Genomic DNA, 23,287 nt, shown 5'->3' with positions numbered 1-23,287 from the left:
GACTGGATTTTTAATGTTGCTCTTTAATCTTTTTAGGAACACGTAAAAGAATAAAAAAGGGCCATCATTCGTCCAAGGTTGTTACCATTTTCAACGCTGCCAAATTTTGCCAAAAAACTGAACTCTGTTTTTTGTTTTTGTTTTTTTTTGTAGGCATGGAAGGAGCACAGTAATCAACTGCTCTGTTTAAAGGAGATCCTGACCAATAAATTCTATTCAATCATACACTGGTATTTAAAATAAAAACAAAAATCAAATTGTCTAGACCTTTTTTCAAAACTGGACAAAATGTGATTTTTTTCTTGCGATGGAGAAGATAAAAGGGATGGGGTAAAGAAACAGCCCTTTCTCCACTCCTGTCCCCATCCCTATGAATTCTGGACAAAACTGGCAGTGGTGAGCTAAACAAACATGTGCATTTTGTACAAAAAAAAAAATTCAACTGCACGCCAAAAATGAAACATGAAAAACATGAAAAAACCGGCAGAGATCTCCATCGTTGCAGCCTGCCTTCCTTCACAGGCTTGCAAGGAAAAAACACCTATAAAACAAAAATTGGAGAAGACAAAAAAAAGCAGTAACGGGATTCAAGTATATAATGCTTTGTTGACCTTTTCTCTTTATTATTAAGACTTCTCGAAGGGTCTTGCAGTTCTATGTTAGACCATGGATCATTTGCATACACATTGTCTTTTGTGTCACTTTTATAACTTTTTTACGGTTCAGATACTCATCTATATGTCTGTACAGAAAAAAGCTGCTATTTTTTTTGTTCTTTATCTTTGTGGATTTAATCTATGAAAACCTTCAGGTCTGCCCTCCTTCCCTTCCCTTCCTTCCCACTTCAACAGATTTTCTTATGCTTTGTACTATAGTGTGTAACTTTTACTTCTTCCTTCCCAGTAACTGATACCTTTCATATGATTTGCCATGAACTGTTTAATGCCTTTTTATAAATACATTTCCTCCTTTTTTTTTTTTTTTTTTTTTTCCCATTGGTTGTTTTACAACATCTTGGCTGTGTGGGTTACAGGGCTTTTGAGGAGGACATGGAGAAAGAAGGGACACCCTGCGTGGAAACACTCTGGCAGCGGTGTGGTGTTTTTAAAACCCGGTTTTCCTTCCTTCCCACTAACCTCTGCCCAGGCAGCATGCGAGTCTGTTACAGTGCAAGGCATGATACAAACTCAGGTCAGAAAAAAGGTTAAATATTTAGTACATTCTTGTTCAGTGTTTATATTCATTGTTGTACAAGGGTCCTCCCCCTCCTTCCCTCCCTGCTTGTTTTGGTTGTGGCACACATCCACCCACCCATCCCCACACACACTCCCCACACAGACAGACAGACACACACCTTTTTTATTTGTTGGGTACAACAGCAGACGCCAGGCTTTTGGGTCACTGATTTTTAAAATGACTCTTTTAACTCTTCCACCCCACGAGCAAGAGCTGTACCAATTGCAGCTGGCGGTGCCGGGTGTTCTTAGGGTGGCCGTTCACCACCTGGCCCCAGCTCTTCGCCTTCCTGCTGAGGAAGCCCTCGTGGAGGATGCCTTGGGCTGCACTTTGCACCCCTGGTCAAAACAAAATAATGCAACAAAACAGCATGCCATTTCCATGGGGCAGGGTGGAAGCACATAGCTGAGGCCAGTGGCTCGGCTAGCAAACAGCTACGTGTTGGCAGCTATGGAAACCTGTACAAGTCCAAGCCTGTTGCTTAAATCATAGACCAAACCTCAGAACAAAAGAAAATGAGTAAGCTTGTTTGTTCAGTTGCAGAAGCCTTGGTGAAAAGGGAAGGAGGGGGCCATCATCAAGTCTATAACCAAGGAGTCGTACCAGTTGCTCATCTTAGTTACAGCATCTAAGCCTTTGTTTAGCACTGATCCAACCAAATGATGGCAGTGAAGAGGTGGTTCTGGGATGGAAATGTTTAAATCTTTTGAGTAAGAACAAAGAATTAAAATATACTGATTGCTAGTTTTGACTGGAGATTTTAAAAAGTTTGTAGTGCTTTTTGCTTGTGTAGTTTAGGTCCCATTATCTTCTCTTGCCTCTGTCCCATAGTTATTTTTCCCTTTTAAAAATGAAAAAGACAAAAAAGTTAATTAAGAAGGTATTCTATGTAGGATTTTTTATTTATTTTTGTGATATCAGTTTAAATCACTGTAGAGATGCCCCATAATAAATTTAAATACTGAGATAAGGGTTTTTGAGTATGACAGGGGGACAGTTTTTGATTTTTTTCAAACATTTATCTACCTCACTCTTATTTTTTTATATGTGTGTATATAAAAAAAATACATCTCACATTTCTCAGCAGCCAATAAATGCCGTTGATACTGGTAACCTCTCACTCCATAAACCACATGCTCTAGGTTCTGGAGGGGAACAGTCACTGCTCATCACAAAGGGTCACTTCAGAATATTTGCCTCAATTCCAAGGAGCTTGGCCTTTTTGGTCCCAATTTGTTACTATGAGAGAAAACCAAGAGGTGGCTGACTTAAGGTTATTCTAAGGAAACACAAAGCCATTTTAATGTGTTGTCATGGCATGTTTAAATGAGTGGACAAATAGGTGACCTGATATAAGAACTTTAAATTATGAGTATTTGATCAAATTTGTTATAGAAATGATTTGTTTACAATGTTTGCAGGTCCAGAAGAGTTTCTAGAATAAAGGAATGGACTTTCTATTTGTCCTAAGTCATTCCTGCCAGTCTTTCCTCAGATACCACAAGCACCAAGAAGATACTTGGTTGAATCAGCATTCATTTGGCTCATACAGCAAGCATTGCTTTTTTTTTTTCTTTTCTTTTTGACCAAAACAGTGAAAAAACCTGCCCTGGGCTGCCTGATGATATTACTACATCAAGTTTACAGCTTTGGATCTTTGCTGCTTCTGTTTAATGAAAGCACTGATTTTTTTTTTTTTTCTTCAAAACTAACATTGAATTGATTTTATTTTTTTTTAATGTGCCAGTAAAACTTCAGTTCCCTTTTCATCCCCCGTTTATATGCTTCGTAACTGTGGATTCTGATGGACCAGCCATCAAATTTTAACTGCCCTCTGACAGCGTGTAACTGGTTTACAGGCACACAGGACTAACACGAGCTTGCCATCAACATGATGTATAATGTTTCTCTTTTTCCAGCTCTGGCAGCTGTTCGTGCAGGTGTTGGTTGTGGTATCTGAATAATGTGGTGCTTGGCTACTTGGAGCTGTACATGGCCTCTTGAATATACAGTCCTGTGGTTAAGTACTACAGGGTTTGTCTTTGGAGGGAGCATTTTTCAAACCCTGAAAAAAAAAAAATAAGGTTTTACTATGCTGTTTTTGTTTTCCCCCTTTTTTTGAGGTTCTTGTGACCTTCTGGTGTAGTGACTGTTCCCCTCTCTTGCACATATTGATTACCACAACTGGAGATCCTCAGATCTTTCAGCTGGCTAGGAGGGTTTTGTTAAAACTGTCCAAGTTACTGGTTTTTATAATTTTATGTAGGTGGTTTAAAAATGCATTAGGAAGAAACACTAATGACGTAGCACCCATCATGATAAACATTTCAAAAAGCACTTCAATAGAAGACAGTCATGGGACTAAAAGTACGCATGTGTGATGACAGTCAGCTCTCCTGGACCAAACCACCTTCATGATACCATTGTGTTCTGTGTTTGCAATTCAAGCTTAATTACTTTTTTGTTCTGTTTGTTTCCATAGCTTTTTTTTTTTGTTGTGTTTTGTGCATTTTGAATAGCTTTATTCACATGGGTTTTTCATGCAGACTTCCCTTGGACAGTAAATCAAGTTGTTTATGCATGTGAACAACTGAGAATTAATGTTGGCTTGATAGAGTCATAATATGGTTTGTAATGTTGTTCTTCCCTGAGACCACTGGCTTGTCTGGTATGGAAAATTTATTTAGAACTTGAGCTATGTTTGAATAAAGTTAAAGTAATCCAATTTGTTTATAAATTAAAAGCAAAAGCCCACCCAGTCCTGAAAACCAGCATTTTGACAAATGGTACCAAGATGTTCTAATTGCAGTAGGCTAACAAATTGTCATCGCTGTGGGGGAGGCTTTGATTTAGCACTCGGGCCGTTGTTCTCACCTGACTGACATTGCAAAGCTTCGCAGTGGCACAGAAGGTGGTTTGGTTGCAAAGGAAGGTGGCTCCTATGTAAGCACAGAAGCGTCAGCTGCTCGGTGCTGAGATGCGCTTTCAGGGGAGCGATAAAGTAGACGCAGAAGCCAAGCGTGATGGGAAGTTTGAGGCCAGCCTGTGTCCGCCAAGTCTTTCTCAGCACGATGCCTCTGCTCTGTAAAGCTGGTTCTAAGTGATGTATGATTCCAGGGATGCTCGCACTGATGCTCCTGTTGGTGTTTAGAAACAAGTGAAGCCCGGTTTGCCCAGGACGACTGGTCACCAGACGGAACTGCTCTCAGGTCCTCTGGGAACTGCCGAGGGGTGTTCAGTACAATCTGAGTCTAAGTGAACGACACTCCTGTTGTTGGTATAACTCCATACATATATATCTATATATGCATATAGATATCTGCATATGTATATCTATAATATAGATATATATATTTAAACCCTGTTCATTCCATTAGTGCAAGTAACACTTGTTTCCTGTTGTTCTTATTTTGTTTGTCAACAGCGTGTTCAATCACTGGGCTAAACAACAGTGGAGGAAGGTGCAAGGGATCCACTCCTTACTAACCAGTGATAAAAGCCAGATATTGCAACTTAACCCATGAGTAGTTGTGCAGACAAGACTTTAAGAATGATGTGTAGAAAAAACACAGTGGCCAGGGGTGCTGAAGATACAGAACTGCAAATAGGCAGGAGGGCTTCAAAGGATGCCTCAGTTCAGAGAACTGGTTGCTCAGAGGTGAAAAGCAGCCTCCGATATTGAGTGCAGCCAGGTAAATCAGAATTGAGAAGTATTTGTATGGAGACGTATGAAAACAAAGGATATGGAAATGCGTATTTACAAAGACACAGGGCTTGGCAGAAGTTTGAAGTTGTTTCCTGAGCTTGGTGTGTGGGACAGCAGCAGAGCTCAGATTCTGATCATTGGTACTTGTAAATAAACCTTTTGACTTTCCAGCTGAAGTAGTAAACTCGTTAACAGGAGTTTGATGGTTTTTATTATCGATCTGTATGAATCAGTCTCAACCTACACTTGGTCTGTTTTGCAAGTACCTTAAGACTATCACTAGGTTGTATGCGTGCGTGCGTGTGTGCGTCCATCTTTTTTTGTATGCGTTACGTTGATTAGTAATCCATTAGCATTTTCAATAGGGCTTTAAGTCCAGTAGATTACGGGTAGTCAGTTGACGAAGATCTGGTTTACAAGAACTAATTAAATGTTTCATTGCGTTTTGTAAGTACATAGAATAATTTTATAAAATGTTTGTAGTTTATTAATGCCTAAAATATAATTTAAGGGCACTTTTCTGTGTCTGTGTGGGTGTGTCTGTATGTGATCAGTTTTTTTTTTTTTTTTGATGGTACCAGTTTACTAGCTAGCTTTACAATATGCCAAAAAGGATTGCTAACTTGTCCAATTCATGGCTCATCCCCCTCCCCTTACCCACCCAAGCTTTGTGTCCCAGTATACAGCGAATGAATAAAGAAGTTGGGGAAATGTTCTGTATCTTCAGTATCCTGGTCTTCCAGAGCCCTCTGGTTGGGGTGGGATCATCTTAACTGGTCATTTCACTTTACTGTCTAGTGCAGTTAACTAAATGGACTACACGAACCTCACTGGTTGGGGAAACAGAACGGGTTTTGCTGCTACGCAGTCTCACTTGTGCTGTTCAGTACCTGCTTAACGGTTGCCAGGTGGTTTGAAGGATACGACTGCCTAAGAGAAAGAGGGAAGACAGTTTTGTAATGACTGTTGAAGAACTATTTGCAGATGTCTCATCGTTCTAAAAGTTTGTATGCAGCCTCTAAAGATACTGAGTACCATTTGAAGCTTTGTTGAAAGAGGCAAAGCAGGGTCCCTATTTATTTTTATTTAAGAATACTGAAGATCCCTTCCCCCCCCCCTGAAATTAGACTAACTGCATTTCTGAAGTGTTACGATGATTTAGGTATTGTTTAAAGTCAGCTCTTCTGTTTTCTAAACCAGTGAGGTTTGAGATGAAAGGATTGGCCAGAGTTTGTCTACCTCTGGGACAAAAACAAAACTAGAAAGTGCTAAGGAATGGATGCAGTTGCAAATACAACATTTTCCAAGTTTTCTTGTTTAAATTTTTTTAAGAGAAAATTAAACAATAACATGGCCAATTTATTACATAAAAAAGACTTGCTGTGTATAAATTATTCCTAAAGAAATTCCTGTGTTTATATTAAAATGAATCAGTAGATAAAAAAAAAAAATTCAAAATGTTTTTGTATATTCTGTTGTAAGAATTTATTCCTGTTATTGCGATATACTCGGGATTCTTTACATTATGAAAAGAAGAAACTTTGTCTATTTTGAATGGCTGAAGCTAAGGCTCCTTTAGTTTCTCTTACTCTGCTTTTTTCTAGTAGTTTCAGTACTACATGATTTAAGTTAAATAAAAGAATTCTGTATGCATTTGTCTCTTTCTGAATTTATTGTTCCTTATTGCAGAGCAAGTACAGCTTTAAAAAAAAAGTAGATCTGTTTTTCTTCTGCCCTTTTGGCTGCATTTGATTGAGCAACTCTGAAAAAAAATCTTTGTGGAGGTCAGTACTGCCATTATGTTGTGTTGAAATCTAAAATATTTTAATCCAATGACGCTGAGTTTGTGGGCCCTTTTTCAATGGGACTTTTGGGTCCTGCTTTGCAGTAGGTGGTTTCTTTCAATAAGGGAAGCATTTTTATTTATTTATTCCAAGGAAACCCTTTTATTTACCTCTACAGAAATCCATAGATGAGGCATTCATCCATCCAGCATGGGGTTATTGGTTTTCTGCAAAGAATGTTGGCAAAGATAGTGGCAAGGAAACTAGTGTTACATCTGACATTTCCAATTCCTCTGACTCTTCTTGTCGAAGTCTTGACTAGGGCACAGTGGTGGCCCAGAGCTTGTTCAGGCATCTGAGCCCTCAGGTTGGCAGTTGACCTTTTTTACTGACATGACACTTGAGGAAACGAGCTTTTGTTTTCCTTAGAAAAATCCCAGATGCCCATATTAAGGTGCTGCTGTTTCATTCTGCTGACTGGTTTTGAAAATTAACTGCTAGCTTTATGTCATAATTGTCTGTTTTGGTACTAGCAAAATTACTAAGGAGAGCATGCATTGCCATTCTGTGTGTGTTACAGAGGACACTGCAAACCTCTGTCTTCTCCAGCATTAATAGTGCAGTGCTTCTGTATATAGCTGCGTCTGAGACATCGAGGAGCCTGGCTTGGCAGGGGAGAAGCGCAGAAGTGATCTGTCACTGTCTGATCCTGAGTTTTACAACTTGGGATCTCATTTGGTTCCTGTTTTGTAAGAAAGATGATGTGCCATAACGCATTCCACAGCACAGTGCTTCAATGATTGCCTTTCTTGGGACAAGTTAGCTTTTTGATTTTTGATGTATAAATCCCTGAATAGCCATGACCCATTGTACTGAAAGACTGTTGTCTTTGTTCTGTGCTTTGTGGAAGGACTACAGTGTTTTCCTTTGGGACAGATACTGAGAATTTGGGGTAAATGGTGTTTTGGGGCAATTTAAACCCAAATTACTAACAGCATTTCAGTATCTGCCAGATTCTAGCTTTTTATTTGCTTTCTTTTTAAGTCACCCCAGCTCCATGATCTGTTTTTGATGTGAAAACCAGTGTTTACAGCAGGTCTCCAAGAGATACAGATACCTGAAGAAACCTTCAGATAACCGGACCCCTGTGTGTGTTTTGGTTTCGCCTGTATTTGAAGTTTTTATATGGGCACCTTCTATTAGATGAGATAACTCATCTAATAGAAGGTCCATTGAAGTCCCATTGAGCAGGGATTTAGGACCTCTGAGATCCAGTGCTGCATGTCCTTAGAGCTGCAAGCATGGATCTTGATTCAGTAAATCTGTAGTAATGTTTTTGTGCCCTTCCGAACTAGGATTGCGCGTTCCAAATGTTTCTTGTTTTCTCTAAAATTTTCAAAAAACAAACAAACAAACAAAAAAAATTAAAAGATTTTAGAAAGCATGTAACAACTTTTAAGTCCACATTCACACACTTTCTTAAATCTGAAGCAACCTTATCATTGTTAGTAATACAAACTATGAATTGTTGTTGTTGTTGTTGTTTTCTCTTAAGCTTTTTACGCCAGAGTAGTTTATTTTCTGTAAGGAGATTTCGCTAAAAATAACTTGGAATATAAAAATCTTTTATGTAAGGGTTTTAAATAACAATTAGATTTGCTACTTTTAAGAGGTAAGGAATTGCATTCTAAGAAATACTCTTTTTTTCCCTCTCATGATCCATCTTACTCTCTTTCTTCCCCGCACTGTTTTAACATTTCTAAGATAATTGTCTGTAATGCTTTTCCTAGAGAGTCTGCTGTTACCGATTTGGATAATGGAGGCACATGGATGAAAGCTGCTCTTCCATTGCCATAATACAGAGAAGCGTAATAGGTGTAATCACAGATATACCTGAAATATTAAGAACAAAACAGAAACAGAAACCTGGATTAAGGAACGGTAAACTTTGATTAAATTTAAATATTCTTTAAGTAGCCAAACCATATCTGGTTTATGAAATTATTCAACACATTTGTTTAGTGAGTAAAGGAAATGCTGAAATAAAACAAGCTTGAGAAACAAATATTCCTTATCTGATGATTCAGTTTCTCAGACACTCACCCAGAAGGAACTTTAAAAATAAAAATTAAATCACAAGACATGCATTCTTTTCTAGGTTTCTGTGAGACAAGTCAGATGAGAAAGGTAGCACAGCCCCACTGGAACTACAACCATGCCATTACAGTGCATTAATAATTATTTTTTTTTTTTGGTGTGGATCATAAAACCACACAGTAATGATGAGATTGTTTCTTTTCTTTTTTTTCTTTTCTTTCCCTTATCACCCTACTTTTTAGCTTGGAGACCCAAATCCTGAAAGCACAGGCCAAGATTAAAAATAACAATAATTTTGTTTTGTTTTGTTTTTCTTTTAAATGAAGAAATCTTAATAGAAAATTGCTTCAGTACTACTGCAACACATGATGAGATCACAGACAGTGTTCTAAAGGTACTTGTAATTGTTTTGTTCTTCAGTGTATGTATTTACATTTTGTATCCCTCCCAGTTGGGAAAGATAGATTAAAATCTGCTACTAGTCAGTATTGCTTTCAGACTCTCTAATAGCACAGGTTTACTGGAGTTGGTAATCACAGGGTGTGCTATGTTGAAACTTGTTTCTTTTGGAATTCATAAATCCATGGAAAAAAACATCTACTGACTGTAGTTTTTCACAAAGGCTTCTCTACACAGAATTTAAATTTATCCTAGTTTCATATTATGCCACTTGAAGACCTTGCTTCAAAGTGATTTTAGTTGGAGGAAAAGTTATTGCAAAGATTCTTCAAGGTTAACTGAGCTGGCTGAATTACTTCTGCTTTTACTCTGAGACCCCGATATGCAATGTTTACCTTCCCGCATCTCTGGAAAAGATTATATCAATCCCTTCCACTGAAATGTTTTTCCAGAGAGTCTTCATATTAATTGTAGATTCAATCTTTTCCGGACCATCTAGCATGCAACAGCCACCTTCTGGGTGAAAACCACAAGCATCCATCTCTTTGTAGCCTTTGTTCTTCCCACACTGCTCAAGGATGATGATTGCTTTGGCGGATGAAGCCAGCCCAACATGAACAGTAAGCTGTTTTTTCCCACCGGAGTGAATAACAGGAAATTAAAAATGAGACCTGTTTTTTAAAAACATGTAATGTAATAGTGCCAAGCATTATGTGAAATACTAGCTGCGAGGTAGGGAGTCTTGCTGTAGCTCATGCCTAAAGAAAACTTTGATAAGAGATTATAAATGAGAACAAAATTGTGCTCTGGTTTGTTTTTTTGTTGTGTCTAGTCAACTGGGGACTTCAATGCTTCAGTACATTTTTTTTTTTTTTGCACCATGCAATTTATGGATGATATGGTGGATATTTTTTACTTTGTTCTGCATGCAGTTCTGCTGTTTAAATGGCACAGAGTTTAAACAGCATGCTAATTATTGTGTGCTCCAAAGTTCAGTTTGAAACCTTTATCACTGTTTTAATAGTCACTATCCAGAGTTGTCTGATGCATGTTGTGCAATAATCTTTTAGAAATCTTTTTAAAGATCCACTGAAAATAGTATTATCCAGAAATTAAGAGAAAGATTGCCCAACCTTGTAACTAACTACTCACTAGTGGCTGAAGAGTTGTCCAAATCTTGAGGACTTGCTCCTTTGCTTTTTGGTAAACCACTGGCAGTTCCATGATATGGAGATCTATGGTTTTACCAAGGCCTCTCTTGGACAGCTCCTATAAATACAAAAAAATAAATCAAACAGAAAAAACATGATGGATGTTGGGGATGTAAGAACATTGGATTTCTCACTGTGATAAAAGAAATTGGGCTGCTCAAACTGAGAAAACATACGGAAGAGCATTGTAATGCATTGTTTCCTAGCCCCACTGTTTCCTAATGTCACATCTGTGTTGAGCCACTGTTGTATTTTCCAAAGGGATGCTCAGTGTCCAGTGGGTGGTTTGTGTAATTCTTACTGCTTAGGGACCGGTCCATGGGGAACCATGAAATGCAGGATTTCTCAGAAAAGATCCACGCTGAAAGTATCTATTATGCTTTGATACAGTTAAGAGCTGTTCCTCGTGAAGACCTAGTAGATAAACCTGCGCTTCTGGAGACACAAATGAGGGAGAATTCACATGAGAGAATTCACATTCAGCTGGCTTGAAATGCTTCAGGTAACCTCTGCTGTACTGTCAGTACGAGGTCACATTTAGAAAGGGTTTAATTGCGTTTTGGTCTAGAATATGTTTCCCTGGTAAAAGAAGGAAATGTTATTTATTGCGATGTTATCTCTCTGTCATTTAGTTGCAGTTCTGCATAGGATCCTTTCCCAAAGGAAACAAAAATTGTGCTCAGGTTTGAGGTGAAAGAAACAAAGGCATCCTTGAAATCAGCAGGTTGGCCAGATGGTTGGAAGATGTCCTGGAGAATAGTCAGGGATGAATGGCATGTGGAAACAACTTGAAATTGTTTTGTCAGTGGAACAAGGCATAGGACTCTAAGTAGAAGGTAGAATACTTGCAGTGGCAGGATGCAGAAAGAATGCGTCTGAGGCAGAAAGTGGTCCCAGAGAAGGAAAATGGTGGTTGAAAATTCCTGTTGCATCCTAGTAGACCGCTTCCAAAGGAGGGTACAGATTTTCTGAGCTTCTAAGGAGGACGTAGGCAAGAAGGCAGTAGCAGCAGTATCTCATTAGACCGAGAAATTTGTAACTTTTTTGTCCGTGTCATTGTTTCCTCAAGCTTCCCTTTCTTACTAGGGATACTTGTGCGGATGGGGCCCACAGTTCTAAGCTGTGTTAACTGGGAAGTTTGCCCTTCAACGCTGACTTCCTATATAAACTGTTCCAATTTTCTTGTCAGCGGAAACATTGATTAGCTGTGCTCAATAAACTATTTGACACAAGCAAGGAAACAATGCCTGCAGGGAAGTAAACACATCTAGAGAACACTGCCAGCCTTTTTTCCTCTGGGCGCTGACAGTCTTTGAGAGGCCATTGCATCATCTTGCTTAAGAATGCTGTACTGTGTCTTAGCTTCCAAAAAAGAAAACCCCAGCTGGTTCACAATTAGCATTTTATTTTCTCAAACATCTTTAATTTTAACATTTAATGAGATTCTTCCTTTTTAACTGTAAGGCTTAAAGTACTTGACTATCCATAACTTCGGTACAGAATTTGGAGATGAGAGGAGTTGTTAGGCTATTCTCTTGCACTGTCTGGACTGACATTCTGTTGTCACCATTTGTGACAGGAAAAACGCAGGAATACTTTTTGTGCAGAACAAAATCAGAAGCTGGCCGGTAGCCCAGAGCTGGGAATTTGTGTCAAAGACAGATAGTTTGCTTCATCCCACGAAATTCCAGCATGTTGTCAATAATGTATACTACTCTGTTGTCTAGGAATCCTAACCACGGGCTTGCACACCATTACACCAGATGTTGTGCAAACGAAACAACAAAAATGGCGAAGGCTAAGACAAGGAACAACATGAATATTTTTTGCATTTAAGGTGAAAGATGGAAGATGGTTAGAGAGGAATACTGGATCTGGAAACTAAAGACCTCACAGTGGTGAATTAATTCAGTGAACGAGTGTGTCTGTTGTAACTGAAACAGAAGAGGAAATGTTGAGGGATGACAAGTTTTGGAGGACATTTTTGTGTGGGAAAAGTGGTTGAAAAGAAAGCATAAAGGTTTGTTGTTGTTGTTGGATTTTTTTTTTTTTCTAAAAGGGAAATGGAATCCAGCATTATCAGCTGACAACCTGGAGTGATGGTGAGTTGTGATCATAGCCCCAATTCAGAGGAGCTCTGGCCCACATCCCTGTGTACCCCTCTCCAAACAGAGGTGATTTGCACAGAACAGCAGAGCTCAGAAGCAGTGGTTGTGTGTCACGCTGGGTGTTACAAGCTACCTAAACTTTTAGAAAACTCCAGGAAATTTCAGAGCTTGCTTGAGTTTCCACTGATTTGGGTTGCCTGGAAGTCGGGGGGTGGAGGGTTATGTTGTGTGTGTTAATTTTGTGAACGCTACTCGAAAAGGCATGTGTTGGTGCAGAAAGAAAAACACAAATATCCGTTGACCCAGTCAGTCTGCAATCATGTTGCAAAGGTTTTTTTTGGTTGCAGGTTTAGTTTGTGTTTTGTTTTGTTTTGTTTTACTCCTGTAGATACCTCTTTAAAGCTTCAGGGATGTAAGAAAGTTCCAGAACAGCAATGGAGGAGCTGAATAGCAATGTCTTAGTTTCACAGATGATGAAACTAAAGCAGAGAGGGAGCGAGAGAGATTAAATGACAAATTTCCAAAGACCACATGGCCAGTGGCAGGATGAAAAACTGCGCTCAGAGATCTGATCCTCATCTCCTGATAGCAAACATAGTTCCCAGAAGCAGTTGGAAATGTGACCTGTTCTTTGCACTAACAGTTTAATTGCTGTGAATGTTGTCACTCAACTTGCATTTGTGCCCTATTAACTGGGGACTTTGACCTTGGTGGTAGATTGTCCTGCTAGGCTATTTTAGCTGCCAACTACCAGACAGGAGTTTCTGGAGGACACACAGAAACAGGGACAGATCAAGGGGTACCAGGTGGGACCACCAGGCTGTAACACAGAATAAACAGTTCAGGGAATCTGAGATTCCGAGGGTCCCATGTGGTGCTGAAGAGCACATCATAATATCTCAGTGTGGTCTGTCTGCAAAAGTGGAGTAAATGCTTGGAGGTGTTTTCCTCTAGGGAGACTGCTCTGTGCTTCAAGAGTTAAAAGTGCTGCTGGTGGAGATTTCATGCATATTTTAGGAGGGTATTTCAGGTGAATGGACTTATGAGAACCATGAAAAACTTAGTGAGACAGGTTTCTGGAAGAGAAGCTGTGCTTCTAGTGCTAGACAACCATGTTGGGCCATGTGACAGCGTCTATAAAAGCTCTGAAGCTTTTCTCAATGACCCTGAATTGACAGGTTCACCTGTACTTTCAGATCCTTTTGATTCTCCTTTTCCCTAAACACTCAAGAGGGGCACTTGCTAAGGAATGAGAGAGCTCTATAGATGTGATGCTGATGGATGCCCTCTGTGCAAGGCTTCCTGTGCTGCGAAGAGAACTTGGGTTAATGCAAACATAGCAGGGTACGCCTCGCATGCTTTGAATATTTTATTTCCATGTTACAAAAGAGGCAAGGTACATAGCATCAATAAGAACTCCAAGAACTCAGAACAAATGCTCTTTCTAAACCAGTAGAAACGGAGATTGGTAAAGTCTTATTAACACTTATCATCTGGTTCTTGGAGATATCAGAAAATGGAAATTGGCTTTTCCACCAAATCTGAGGTAGTAAATAGTTAATTTTTAAGAGAAACAACATAGCACAACTATTTTTTGGAGTGCCCAGTGAAGGGGCGTGGAAGGAATGCAACTATTGGAATGGCCGTGTGCTCACTGGGTCAGTCTCTGATCCATCCTACAGCAAGAGCTTCCGGAAAATCGCTGATCCCATCAGCAAGGTGGAGAGTGAAAAAGCATCTTACAAAGAAGCTGGCAACAGTGATTTTAAGGAAGAATATGAGTGTAAGAGTGAGTGTTTCTCACAAAAGTGAAGCCATTGTTCTTTGGCAAAGGCTCCATTCTTAAAGGCATGAAGGGTAAGGCTGTACTTTGAGAGTTAGGATTCTAGGGCTCCCAATACACGTACTTCTACAGGAGTTGAGGTGCTTTTAGTGTAAGGACCTGCCTGGGATATGAAGTCTTAAGACAACAGATATCAGTGTTGCAACATCACCGAGACTACAGTGGTATCCTGGCTTTCGATAAGTGTCAATTCATTTTGAGCTACTAATTAGGATAGTTCTGGATAATGCTACACAACCATTAAGCCTGCATAATCCCATTCAGTAGCTCTGGCCTGACTGCTCAGAGCTTCCTTGATGACGAATATGAGTGTACTCTTGCTTAATTCTCAGAAAAGAGTCTCAGCAGGAGGGCTATATGTCACTTTAGTGATCCGTGCAGGATCCACAAGCCAAGTCTACATTTTGCTATCTTTAATATCTGTGCATGAGCTTCCTGAAGACCATTGGACTACTCATGTGAACAAGCCCAATGAACAATACCATGAGATTGCTATTTAGTATGGAAAAGCCTATCAAAATTCAAAGTACTTCCAGATTTGTAGCAAATTTCCCTGAATTGTCTGGATTAACTACCTTTGCCAGGGAATAGGAAACCAAAGCAGCATGACCAGCATGAATAAAAATTAATTCCACACAGAGGGTGTCACACCAGAGGGAAATGGATTCGTTATCCTCCATACACAAGGACTGACATCTGTTTCATTATGGAATGCTGTAGTCCATGTTATATAACTTCCTGGCATAGCAAGTGCATGGCATTGTTACAGAAAACTCATCTCATCAGTGCGTTTTGGCTTTAGGCTGTTTTGCTTGCAGATAAAGAACATGTTTTATTTTCAATGAGAAGTGGATGATATTGCGTCCAAAATTAGAACCAATAGGAATCAGGAGATAATGAGTACAAACATTGTCAACTGACAAATATTTGTGGTTTAGGGCACATGTCAAGTTGAAGTTGAGATAATTTATGGGTCTTGTGTGATGGCTGGGGTGTGGAAAGGTATAACAGAAGTATTTTTGTTTCTTGTTAGCCCACAGGGATAACATCCCTCATGACTTTGAGTGGATAATAGATCTATTCTTCCAAACACCAAGTTCTACTCAGTGTTCCTATCCCAGCAAAGCTAGAATAGAAAATCTGTATGGGTTGGTGGAGTTGCTATAGCTTTGCTCTTTGGAAAAAGTTACTAGTTCCTTGTTTTTTCATCATTTTGGCTTGACTGCACTTCACTTTGAAGACAGATCCTCAGTAGCTGTCACCAAAAATTGTAATACAGTCATAGTCCTGTAGGGTCATTATCTTTCTGTCACCACTAGTACTTTCTTATAGCTGCCTTTTTCATTCCAGTGTCCTGATGAATTTAAATATTTACAGCCTTATTTCAGTTCCCCTAATAGACCATACGCCCCTCAGGCTACGCTTGTATGAGAAGGAATTCACCTTAGACGTGATAAAATGCATTGTGGTATGGAATGGCCTGTTTACAGAAGAGAGAGATAAACTGTGGCATTAGTTGCAGATAAGGCACCATTCCCAAGGGAAAAAAAAATCCTAAATGTTTTAAATAGTATTTTGGAAAAAAAAATCTTCCAAATGATTTTAACTTAATTATTCTCTTCCCTCCATGTTGGGGGGTCTTTTCTAAGAGGCACAATTCTATTTAATAAGACATGAGAAGTAAGTTTCTAGAAGGGAATAGAAAGGCTTGAAACGGTTTATGGTTGGATCGCCACAAAATATTGGATCACCTCCCTCCCTTTCTTGTTATGCTTACCTTCACTGCTTCCCAGCTAGAATTAACCAGGTGTTGTCTAAAGGGACCAAAACCTGGGAAGGAAAAAAGATGCTTTTAACCCATGTTTGCACTGCAAGTTTAGATTCAATGTGACATGTAGGTGACATTAGGTGACATGTATGCATCCACATTTTGTTCTTTGTTATAATATTTTTGTTTATGGAGGTTGCCATTTGCTTAAGATAGTATTTTTTTCCCTTTATAACATTTACAGGAATAGCATTTTTATTTTTATATGTGCTGACATAAGAGCTAATCCCACAATCTTAATTCATGTCAAGGCTTCCTTATGCGATGTCCTTAACTGAAGTTGGGAGATGTACTGGAGCCAGTGGGACGGTTCATGTAAGTGATGATTTGGGTGATGATGATATCATCTGCTGCAGAAATACCACTCCTAAATGAACTGGTGTCAAATACTCCCAGGTCACTGTCAACATACTATTCTTATTGTTAAGGCTCGTGAAGATGAAGGCATGCATGTTTGAAAGAGTAAAATTGGATTTTATTTGTAATTTTCTTTTTTAATCCCAGGTAACAGAAAATTAAGTTTTCCATCAGGGAAAATGTGCTTTTTGTGGTACTGGACAAAATCTTTCATCACTTGTTGTCCACAGGAAAAGAAAGGGGGAAAGGGGAAAGGACTCTTTGAATCCAAAGTACTAGATTTAATTTTACAAGATTCTTGAATAGAAAGAAAAAAAAAATCATTTTGACCTAGATGGGCATTTTATCATTAAAGAGTTTGATGGAATACTCCCACAATCTTTATTAATCTCAATTACTGTTCTCAGTCTATTGTGTTGGCAAGTCTTTGATAGTGGGTGGCGGGAAAACTGTTTTGTGAGATGGTTTTAATGCTTCACTTTTTAAATATTTAAAAATCTACAAATGGACAAATAAATACTTACAGCATATGATTGCTGTTTTGCATGTTGAAAGTTACTTGTACATGGGAACAATTAAGCCTAAATGTAGGTTTATGACAGCTTTAATAATTAATGGTAGATTTTAAGCATTTCTTAATTTGTTGATACTTATTTCGTAACTGCTCACTATTTTCTCTTTAATATTATGAAAAGCCTGATGGTGCTAATACTTTTGCCAATGATTTCCTCAGGCTTAAGTTTGTACTAGGGGGAGGAGAGGGAATAGGGGAAATAGCATGCATTTCACATTCACAGGGAACAAAAAATATCTGACTAGTCCCACTCCACTTTCAGAGGGAAATTAGGGGGACACTCACTTCATTCTGAAGCTGTTGTGCATGCTTGTGTACCTGTGTGCGTGTGGAACAGTAGAATTGTAATACAGTTATTAAATAGCTCACAAATCCATGCATCTCAGCCGTGGCCTTAAGAAACTGCCATTTGGGATAAAATTGTTCTACAAAAAGAAATGAGTAAATGTAGGAGAGTTGTACAGTACTGACATACCTGCAACAACTTCAAGAGCTAACTGGCTCAATATTATTAGGCACTATATAACAAACTGGGCTCGGTGCCAGCAGGTTTATATTATGAGCAGGTGAAAATGTGACAGAGGCATGCTGTGATAATCTCTGTAATAGCTTAAAGATGCACCTGTGTCTCTAATGGGACACACTAGTCTGAAACCATTTGAATGAGTATAATTTCTGCACCTAAATGGCTATGTAAGGAGAGGAAGAAAATATAAGGTGCTAAAGAAGTGTGCCCATCAAAGTTATATGCTATAAATATCATAGGAGAGAGCCAGGTTGGCAGCCTTTTAAGAGGTTAGCAAATACCTCTTGCTCTCTTCTGTACTCCCATTCATTTCAACTGCAGTTGTTTGGAGCAAGCCAAACTAGTTCTGCTCATCTTGGAGCCATTAAAAAAAAAAAAAAGTGTTTAATTGAAAACAGCAAGATGCAGATCTCTTTGATGTAGCTTCAACCTCATTCCTACGTCCTCAGATGACCCACACTGGAAAATTATCCAGCAACTCACATGTCAAGATATGTGTAATGATTGCCTTTAAATGAGCCAGTGGCAATGAGAGGAATAGTGAGCAGCAGCATTCCTTAAGAGCTTTAACCTTTTAAAAAACTCAGAAGTCTCTAGCTGGTGTTTCTGTCACTGTAATTCAGCAGCAGCCATAGCCAGCAAGAGAAAGAGAAATTCTGTCCCTTGTGCTGCACGTTCAGGCATGTTCTTTTGATATATTTAATTTAATGGTCTAGTTTAGTGGTGATGAGGCAGCATCTCCTGTTTAAATTTCCCTTACCTTGCCATGAATCTGAGACCCTGAAACTTGCCATGTGTTGCTCTAATTCTGGACGCTGACTATGTGACATTGTGATGCAACCTGGTTTTGTTGCTTTAGAGCTCCTTTTGGGTAAGCTTTATCTAATGCTAGCCTGCACTGCCTTGAGCTACATGGTTTGGATCAGAGAGAATGTCAACAAAAATTAAAACACAGAGAGAGTGAACAACAAACCAAACTGGATGGCAGTGAAGAGGGCATACTGCAGCCTGTTTCTTCTGACATATATCTGTTTTTCTTAAGAAGGCACCGTAGTAAGTTATTTTCCATGTGTAATTGTTAGTATGACCATTTGCTACTGTTTTTCCCTCCAGGGAACTGTTTATGACAGAGATCAAGTGTGTGAGCATACTATCTCTAGCTAAAAGAAGAAAATAAAAAATCTTACCAGTTACAACCACAGTGGATTTCGAATCCATGCTCCAAAAGGTGAAATCTTGTTGTCTCTCACTTCCAAAGAACAGTATCACAATTCATGCATCTGTGGCAGACTTCCTCACTTGGGGCATCTATTTTTTGATTCAAGCTGTTCAGAAGCACGCACATTTCTATGGGATGAAGAAAAAGGTTTCATAAAGCTGAGACATGTTAGGATTCACCTTACATGGATAGTTTGTGATCTATGTAACTTTCAAAACAAATTGTTACGTTTCATTATTAGAGATAGAAGCCTGGCTGATTGGGACTGCACCAAATGTCGTTTCCTGTTACCAGGCAAGCAACAGCAGTATTTGGGGAAGAACAAAGAAGTCTTAAAGAAACTTTTTGAAAAATATCCTGCAATATCAGAAACTTGTTTATATACAAGTATGCAAAAGTAATTAAATCAATTTTATCGTATGTCTGTGAATACTGTGTTTTCAGCACAGCTGTAATTCACTTTAATTGTGAACAATTCATTAGCTACAAACATTTATCTGTCCATTTCCACTGTCTTTGTGCCTCTTTCTTACCACCTATAAATACAGAGAGGCAACTCTTCTGTTTTTCCTCCTAGCACTTACCTAATTTACTAGTCTTGAGCTTTATCTTATGCCTTTTATTAAATACTTCAAGCATCTAACACTTTTAAAAATAAACAGGAAAATATTCATTTGCTAAAGCAAAACATTTACTTGGTAATAACATCCCATGGACAATGTATTACAAAATTTCTCTTCAACATAAAAGGTCAAAGGAACCCTAGAAGGTGGGTTATAACTTGTTGAAACTGGGGAGCTTAATTGTCTGTCTTCATTAACTGAAGTGCAAGAACCAATAGGGGGCCTGAAATCAAAACATATGCACATTGTCACTGCCCAAAACAAAAGCATATGAAAGTCCTCTCGGGAATTATAACTATGTGGGCAGAGGGTTTTGCTGGGTCTTGTTTTGAGTAGGAAGTGTATGCGTGTGTGTGTGAGAGAGAGGAGAAATAAACTAAGAATAGAAAGCCACTATATAGTCTCAAGAGAGATGGTAATTATGAGACCTTAAGAAAAAAATGCCTGAAGAAATCTCTTGGATTGGGTGGTGGCTGAGCAAAGTTTGGAGCTATGAGCTGCTTCTGTCATCTGAATCCTCCTGCGCTGAGAGAGAGAAATTTGTGGATTCTTTTAAATAAAATGACCCTGATTATACCGCCCATGTCTCTTCCTGACTAATACAACTTGCAAAACTCACTTTTGCTAGCCACTGAGGCTGAAGGAGCAGCTAATACAGTATATGTGAAGAACTCTGCAGTTTTAAATAATGCCAAATTTGATGCAACCTTCAGTGAATTGCACCTACAATGCTGTAGCCTTTCATTCCCCTAGGTCAATTAAGATTTTTACCAATTATTTTCAGTGTTACTGGTTACTAAAACTTCTCCTGTGATACTGAACAGGACAATGACATACCAGTCCTCACAGTTATTTCAGATGTACTTTCTTTTTAAATAGATATCGGTAAATTAAAAAAAAAATAATAATCTAAGTTTACCTTGTATAGGGAGGTCTAATGAACAAAGCATATGCAAGGAATAAAACAGGATTTAAGACCTACAGTTGCTTAATTAATTTCCTACACAAGAAATTATGAATGCGTTCTGTTTGTGACATTATAGCAGCTTTATAGACATATGGAGGGTATTGGTTGAATGCTGGGAAACACAAGGCATTTTATTAGATGTTCTTGCATGGTATAGATATGTCTGTTAGATCCATAGACTCTGAAATATCTGAAATCAAAGCTACTCTTTAAATTTTTGAGAAACTACGAGTGTAGCTTTACTATTAGCACTCACACACGTATATGTATTCATAACATACGGATACTTGAGGTTGGTGCAAATTTTTCTCCCTCTTTTACAATTAAGAAACTGAGCCCCGGCTATTCAAAGGCAAATCACAGACACAGCTGACTCAGCCATAACTAACACTGGTTGTTTTTCCTCCTGCTGTATACAAACGTGATTGGCATAGCACTCATTTTGGGGCAAAAAGAAATGGACACAACTCAACCACGAAAGCCAACGTTATCGCTTTGAACACTTTACCGTACAGTTGCCTGATACGTTTAAAAAGGTTTTGAGCTGCTAAGAGGAAAAGGTATTTTCTGTAAATGCACTCTCACCACATTGCAGAAGTACCAGAATACTGCTCAAATAGCTCTTTAGTGGTGAAGGTAACAAGAACTGAATACGGCCCTTCATTTAGAAACAGCTCTTCAAATTTTATCCCTTTTATTATTACTTACATATAGATTTTTTATTTCTTGCTATTGGCAAGAACGAACCAACATGTTAAACTGTTAAGTGGAAGTGTTTAATATATTCCAAATTTATCTCAGCCGTCCAACGTTTAATGAGAGGAGGGAGAAATCAAGCTGTTACGCTATTTAACACTAAACTATAATGGGACTTTAAGTAGAAATTTCAGCATCTAGCACTTTACATTTCTTTTGCATTCAATAAAAATAAATGATCCTCAGGGAAGACCAAAGATGGTATACTGGTAGGTGGAATATAACGTCACAAGAAGAGAAGAGATAAACATTTTGGTGTAGAGTTTGCTATTTCCTATAGACCATTGGTCTATATGATGATGAAACCTCTGGGCTGAGAACAACGTGCATGATACTCGGGGAATGCTGGAAGGTGCAAAGCTTCAAGTGATCACAAGAATGTGAAGAAACTCACTGATGTGCTGTGAGGTGGTTGTGTGACATTGGCTTCTCTGAGAGTGCCTGTGCATGTGCTGAAATTGTGTTGCCCTATTGTGGAGAGAAAAATTGCTTTGCCTTGTTGAGGAAAGAAAATACAAGTCTTTGTTACCATGTTTTTAAAAATATTTGAAGGGAAGATCAACCCTGTGGAGTTTTCTTTTAAATGCTGACAGGGAGCAGAGCGTGTAGCAGCAATGAGAGGCACTTAAAGCACCTTCCTGAAGTGTTGTGTCCAATGGACTGAAACCAGTGGTGTTCCCCAACAGTAAGCCCAAAAGAAAGCATGCTTGTTTCTATGCAAATGTACTATTATTTCCATGTACTCCCCCTCCCCCCCCCCACTATTTTTTACTTTGATACTTGTGCTAGCTATTTTAGAAATAATTAAGCAATCAGACAATCTCGGTAGGAAGGCTCCCAGGAGTCAACACCTGCATTCTGTTTTCTAATTTTGACAACTGTGCATTCTTTTTCATATTCCTACCTCTACTTTAGTTCTTAATATCGAGCAGCAGGTGAGATTTTTCAAAAGCCCCTTTCACATGACTGAAGATCACTGCGGTACACGCCTGAACAATGCCATAAAAAACATCATTTTTGCACCTCACTATTCCCAGCGCTTAACGAACCCGGCATTAGCCCTATCGTTTGTCATCCTGGACCTTTTAAGTGAAGAATTTAGAACTCTTATTCAGCATTTTTTAACGCTGAAGTGCGATGCTTGCCTGGTGCTTGCACTGGGGGGAGGACAGGAGCTGCTCCTTAGCCCACCACCACCTTGCCCTGCGTTTGGAGCCACCTTCTCACCCTTTTTAGCCTTCCCTCCTAGAGAAGCGGCGCCAGGGTTAGGCTTTACCACAACCTCCGCTCTTTATTCCCCTCCGGCCACCTCTCGCCTCAGCCCGGCCGCGGCCCCTCGCGTCCCGCCCTCAGCGCCTCGCCGCCATCCCCCCGCGGGCCGGGGCCGGGGGCGGGCCGGGCGGCCGGAGCCCGCCTCCGAGGCACTGATGGAGGCCAAGGGAGGAGGACGAGCAGCCGCTGGTAAGAGGGGAGGGAGAGAGCGCTCGCCCGCGGCTTCGCCTCCTTCCCCCGCCGGCCCCTCGTCCCATCTCTCCCCTCATGTCCCCCCCCCGGGCCGGCTGCTCACCCGCCGGGCGCCTCCTCCTCCTCCTGTGAGGGGCCGCCGGGCGCCCCCCGCCGCCGCGAAATGGCGGCGTCTCCTCAGCGCCCAACGTGCCGCCCCGGCCCCGTCACCGACACCTCAGTACCCTCCTCGCCCTCGGGCACGGCCGGGGGAGCTCCTCGTGGCCGTGTTCCCAACTCGCAGTTTTCCACGGGGCGGCTGAGGTGAGGAGGTGCCCCCGGGGTGGTCCCGTCCGACGCCCTCCTCAAAGCGGGTCTACCAGAGCAAGTCCCTGAAGTTTTTCTTTTTTCTCCCTTTCCTAAGCGCACAAGGAGCTTCTCCAGTTTTGTTTTGTTTTTTTTTTTAAGGGTAGTCCAAACATGCCTTGAAGCAGAGAGGAGCTGGCCCCGCAATTTCTGTCAGCTTTGGTTCAGCGGGTGGTGCTGGTAAAATGGCGCAGCTTGTGTGCGTGTGGAGGCACAGGTGCATTGGCCTGTGACCTTAATGGTG

The 23,287-nt window shown here is 39.9% G+C and overlaps 2 protein-coding genes across 4 annotated transcripts in view; one reads left to right on the top strand and one right to left on the bottom strand.

The window, feature by feature from the left end:
* Positions 1-5,496: 5,496 nt before the first annotated feature.
* On the bottom strand, positions 5,497-23,287 carry PGPEP1L (pyroglutamyl-peptidase I like). Of its 2 annotated transcripts, none has more exons than XM_082769461.1 (6): positions 22,802-23,287; positions 18,857-19,016; positions 16,162-16,214; positions 10,375-10,491; positions 9,618-9,847; positions 5,497-8,619 (listed from the first exon to the last, which is right to left on the bottom strand). In XM_082769461.1, exons 2-6 carry the CDS (start codon positions 18,885-18,887, stop codon positions 8,451-8,453), a joined length of 600 nt encoding a protein of 199 aa, XP_082625587.1. In that variant the 5' UTR covers positions 18,888-19,016; positions 22,802-23,287; the 3' UTR covers positions 5,497-8,450. The 2 variants fall into 2 exon arrangements, with proteins under 2 accessions (XP_082625587.1, XP_082625588.1); XM_082769462.1 differs by having other exon boundaries at positions 23,162-23,259.
* LOC309882391 (protein FAM169B-like) overlaps positions 22,622-23,287 on the top strand; it is a 53,712-nt gene continuing 53,046 nt past the window's right edge. For both annotated transcript variants that reach the window (XR_014318282.1, XM_082769460.1), the window contains exon 1: positions 22,622-22,695. Coding sequence is in view for 1 of the 2 variants with exons in the window: in XM_082769460.1 (XP_082625586.1) it covers positions 22,662-22,695 (34 nt within the window). In the remaining variant the exon portion in view is untranslated. The remainder of the gene's footprint in view (positions 22,696-23,287) is intronic.

The sequence above is a fragment of the Aythya marila genome (assembly GCF_965140915.1).
Source record: "Aythya marila genome assembly, chromosome: 11".
Lineage (NCBI taxonomy): Eukaryota > Metazoa > Chordata > Aves > Anseriformes > Anatidae > Aythya > Aythya marila.
Note: the sequence above shows the minus strand (reverse complement) of the source record. Positions and strands in the feature narration are given on the sequence as shown.

What these genes read in the sequence shown, in the direction of transcription:
- PGPEP1L (XM_082769461.1), bottom strand. Translation starts at nt 18,887, where the DNA reads ATGGATTCGAAATCCACTGTGGTTGTAACTG. An exon ending in ATCCACTGTGGTTGTAACTG is followed by an intron (nt 16,215 to 18,856) that starts GTAAGATTTTTT and finishes TTTCCTTCCCAG; the next exon opens with GTTTTGGTCCCTTTAGACAA. An exon ending in CTAGCTGGGAAGCAGTGAAG is followed by an intron (nt 10,492 to 16,161) that starts GTAAGCATAACA and finishes TTGTATTTATAG; the next exon opens with GAGCTGTCCAAGAGAGGCCT.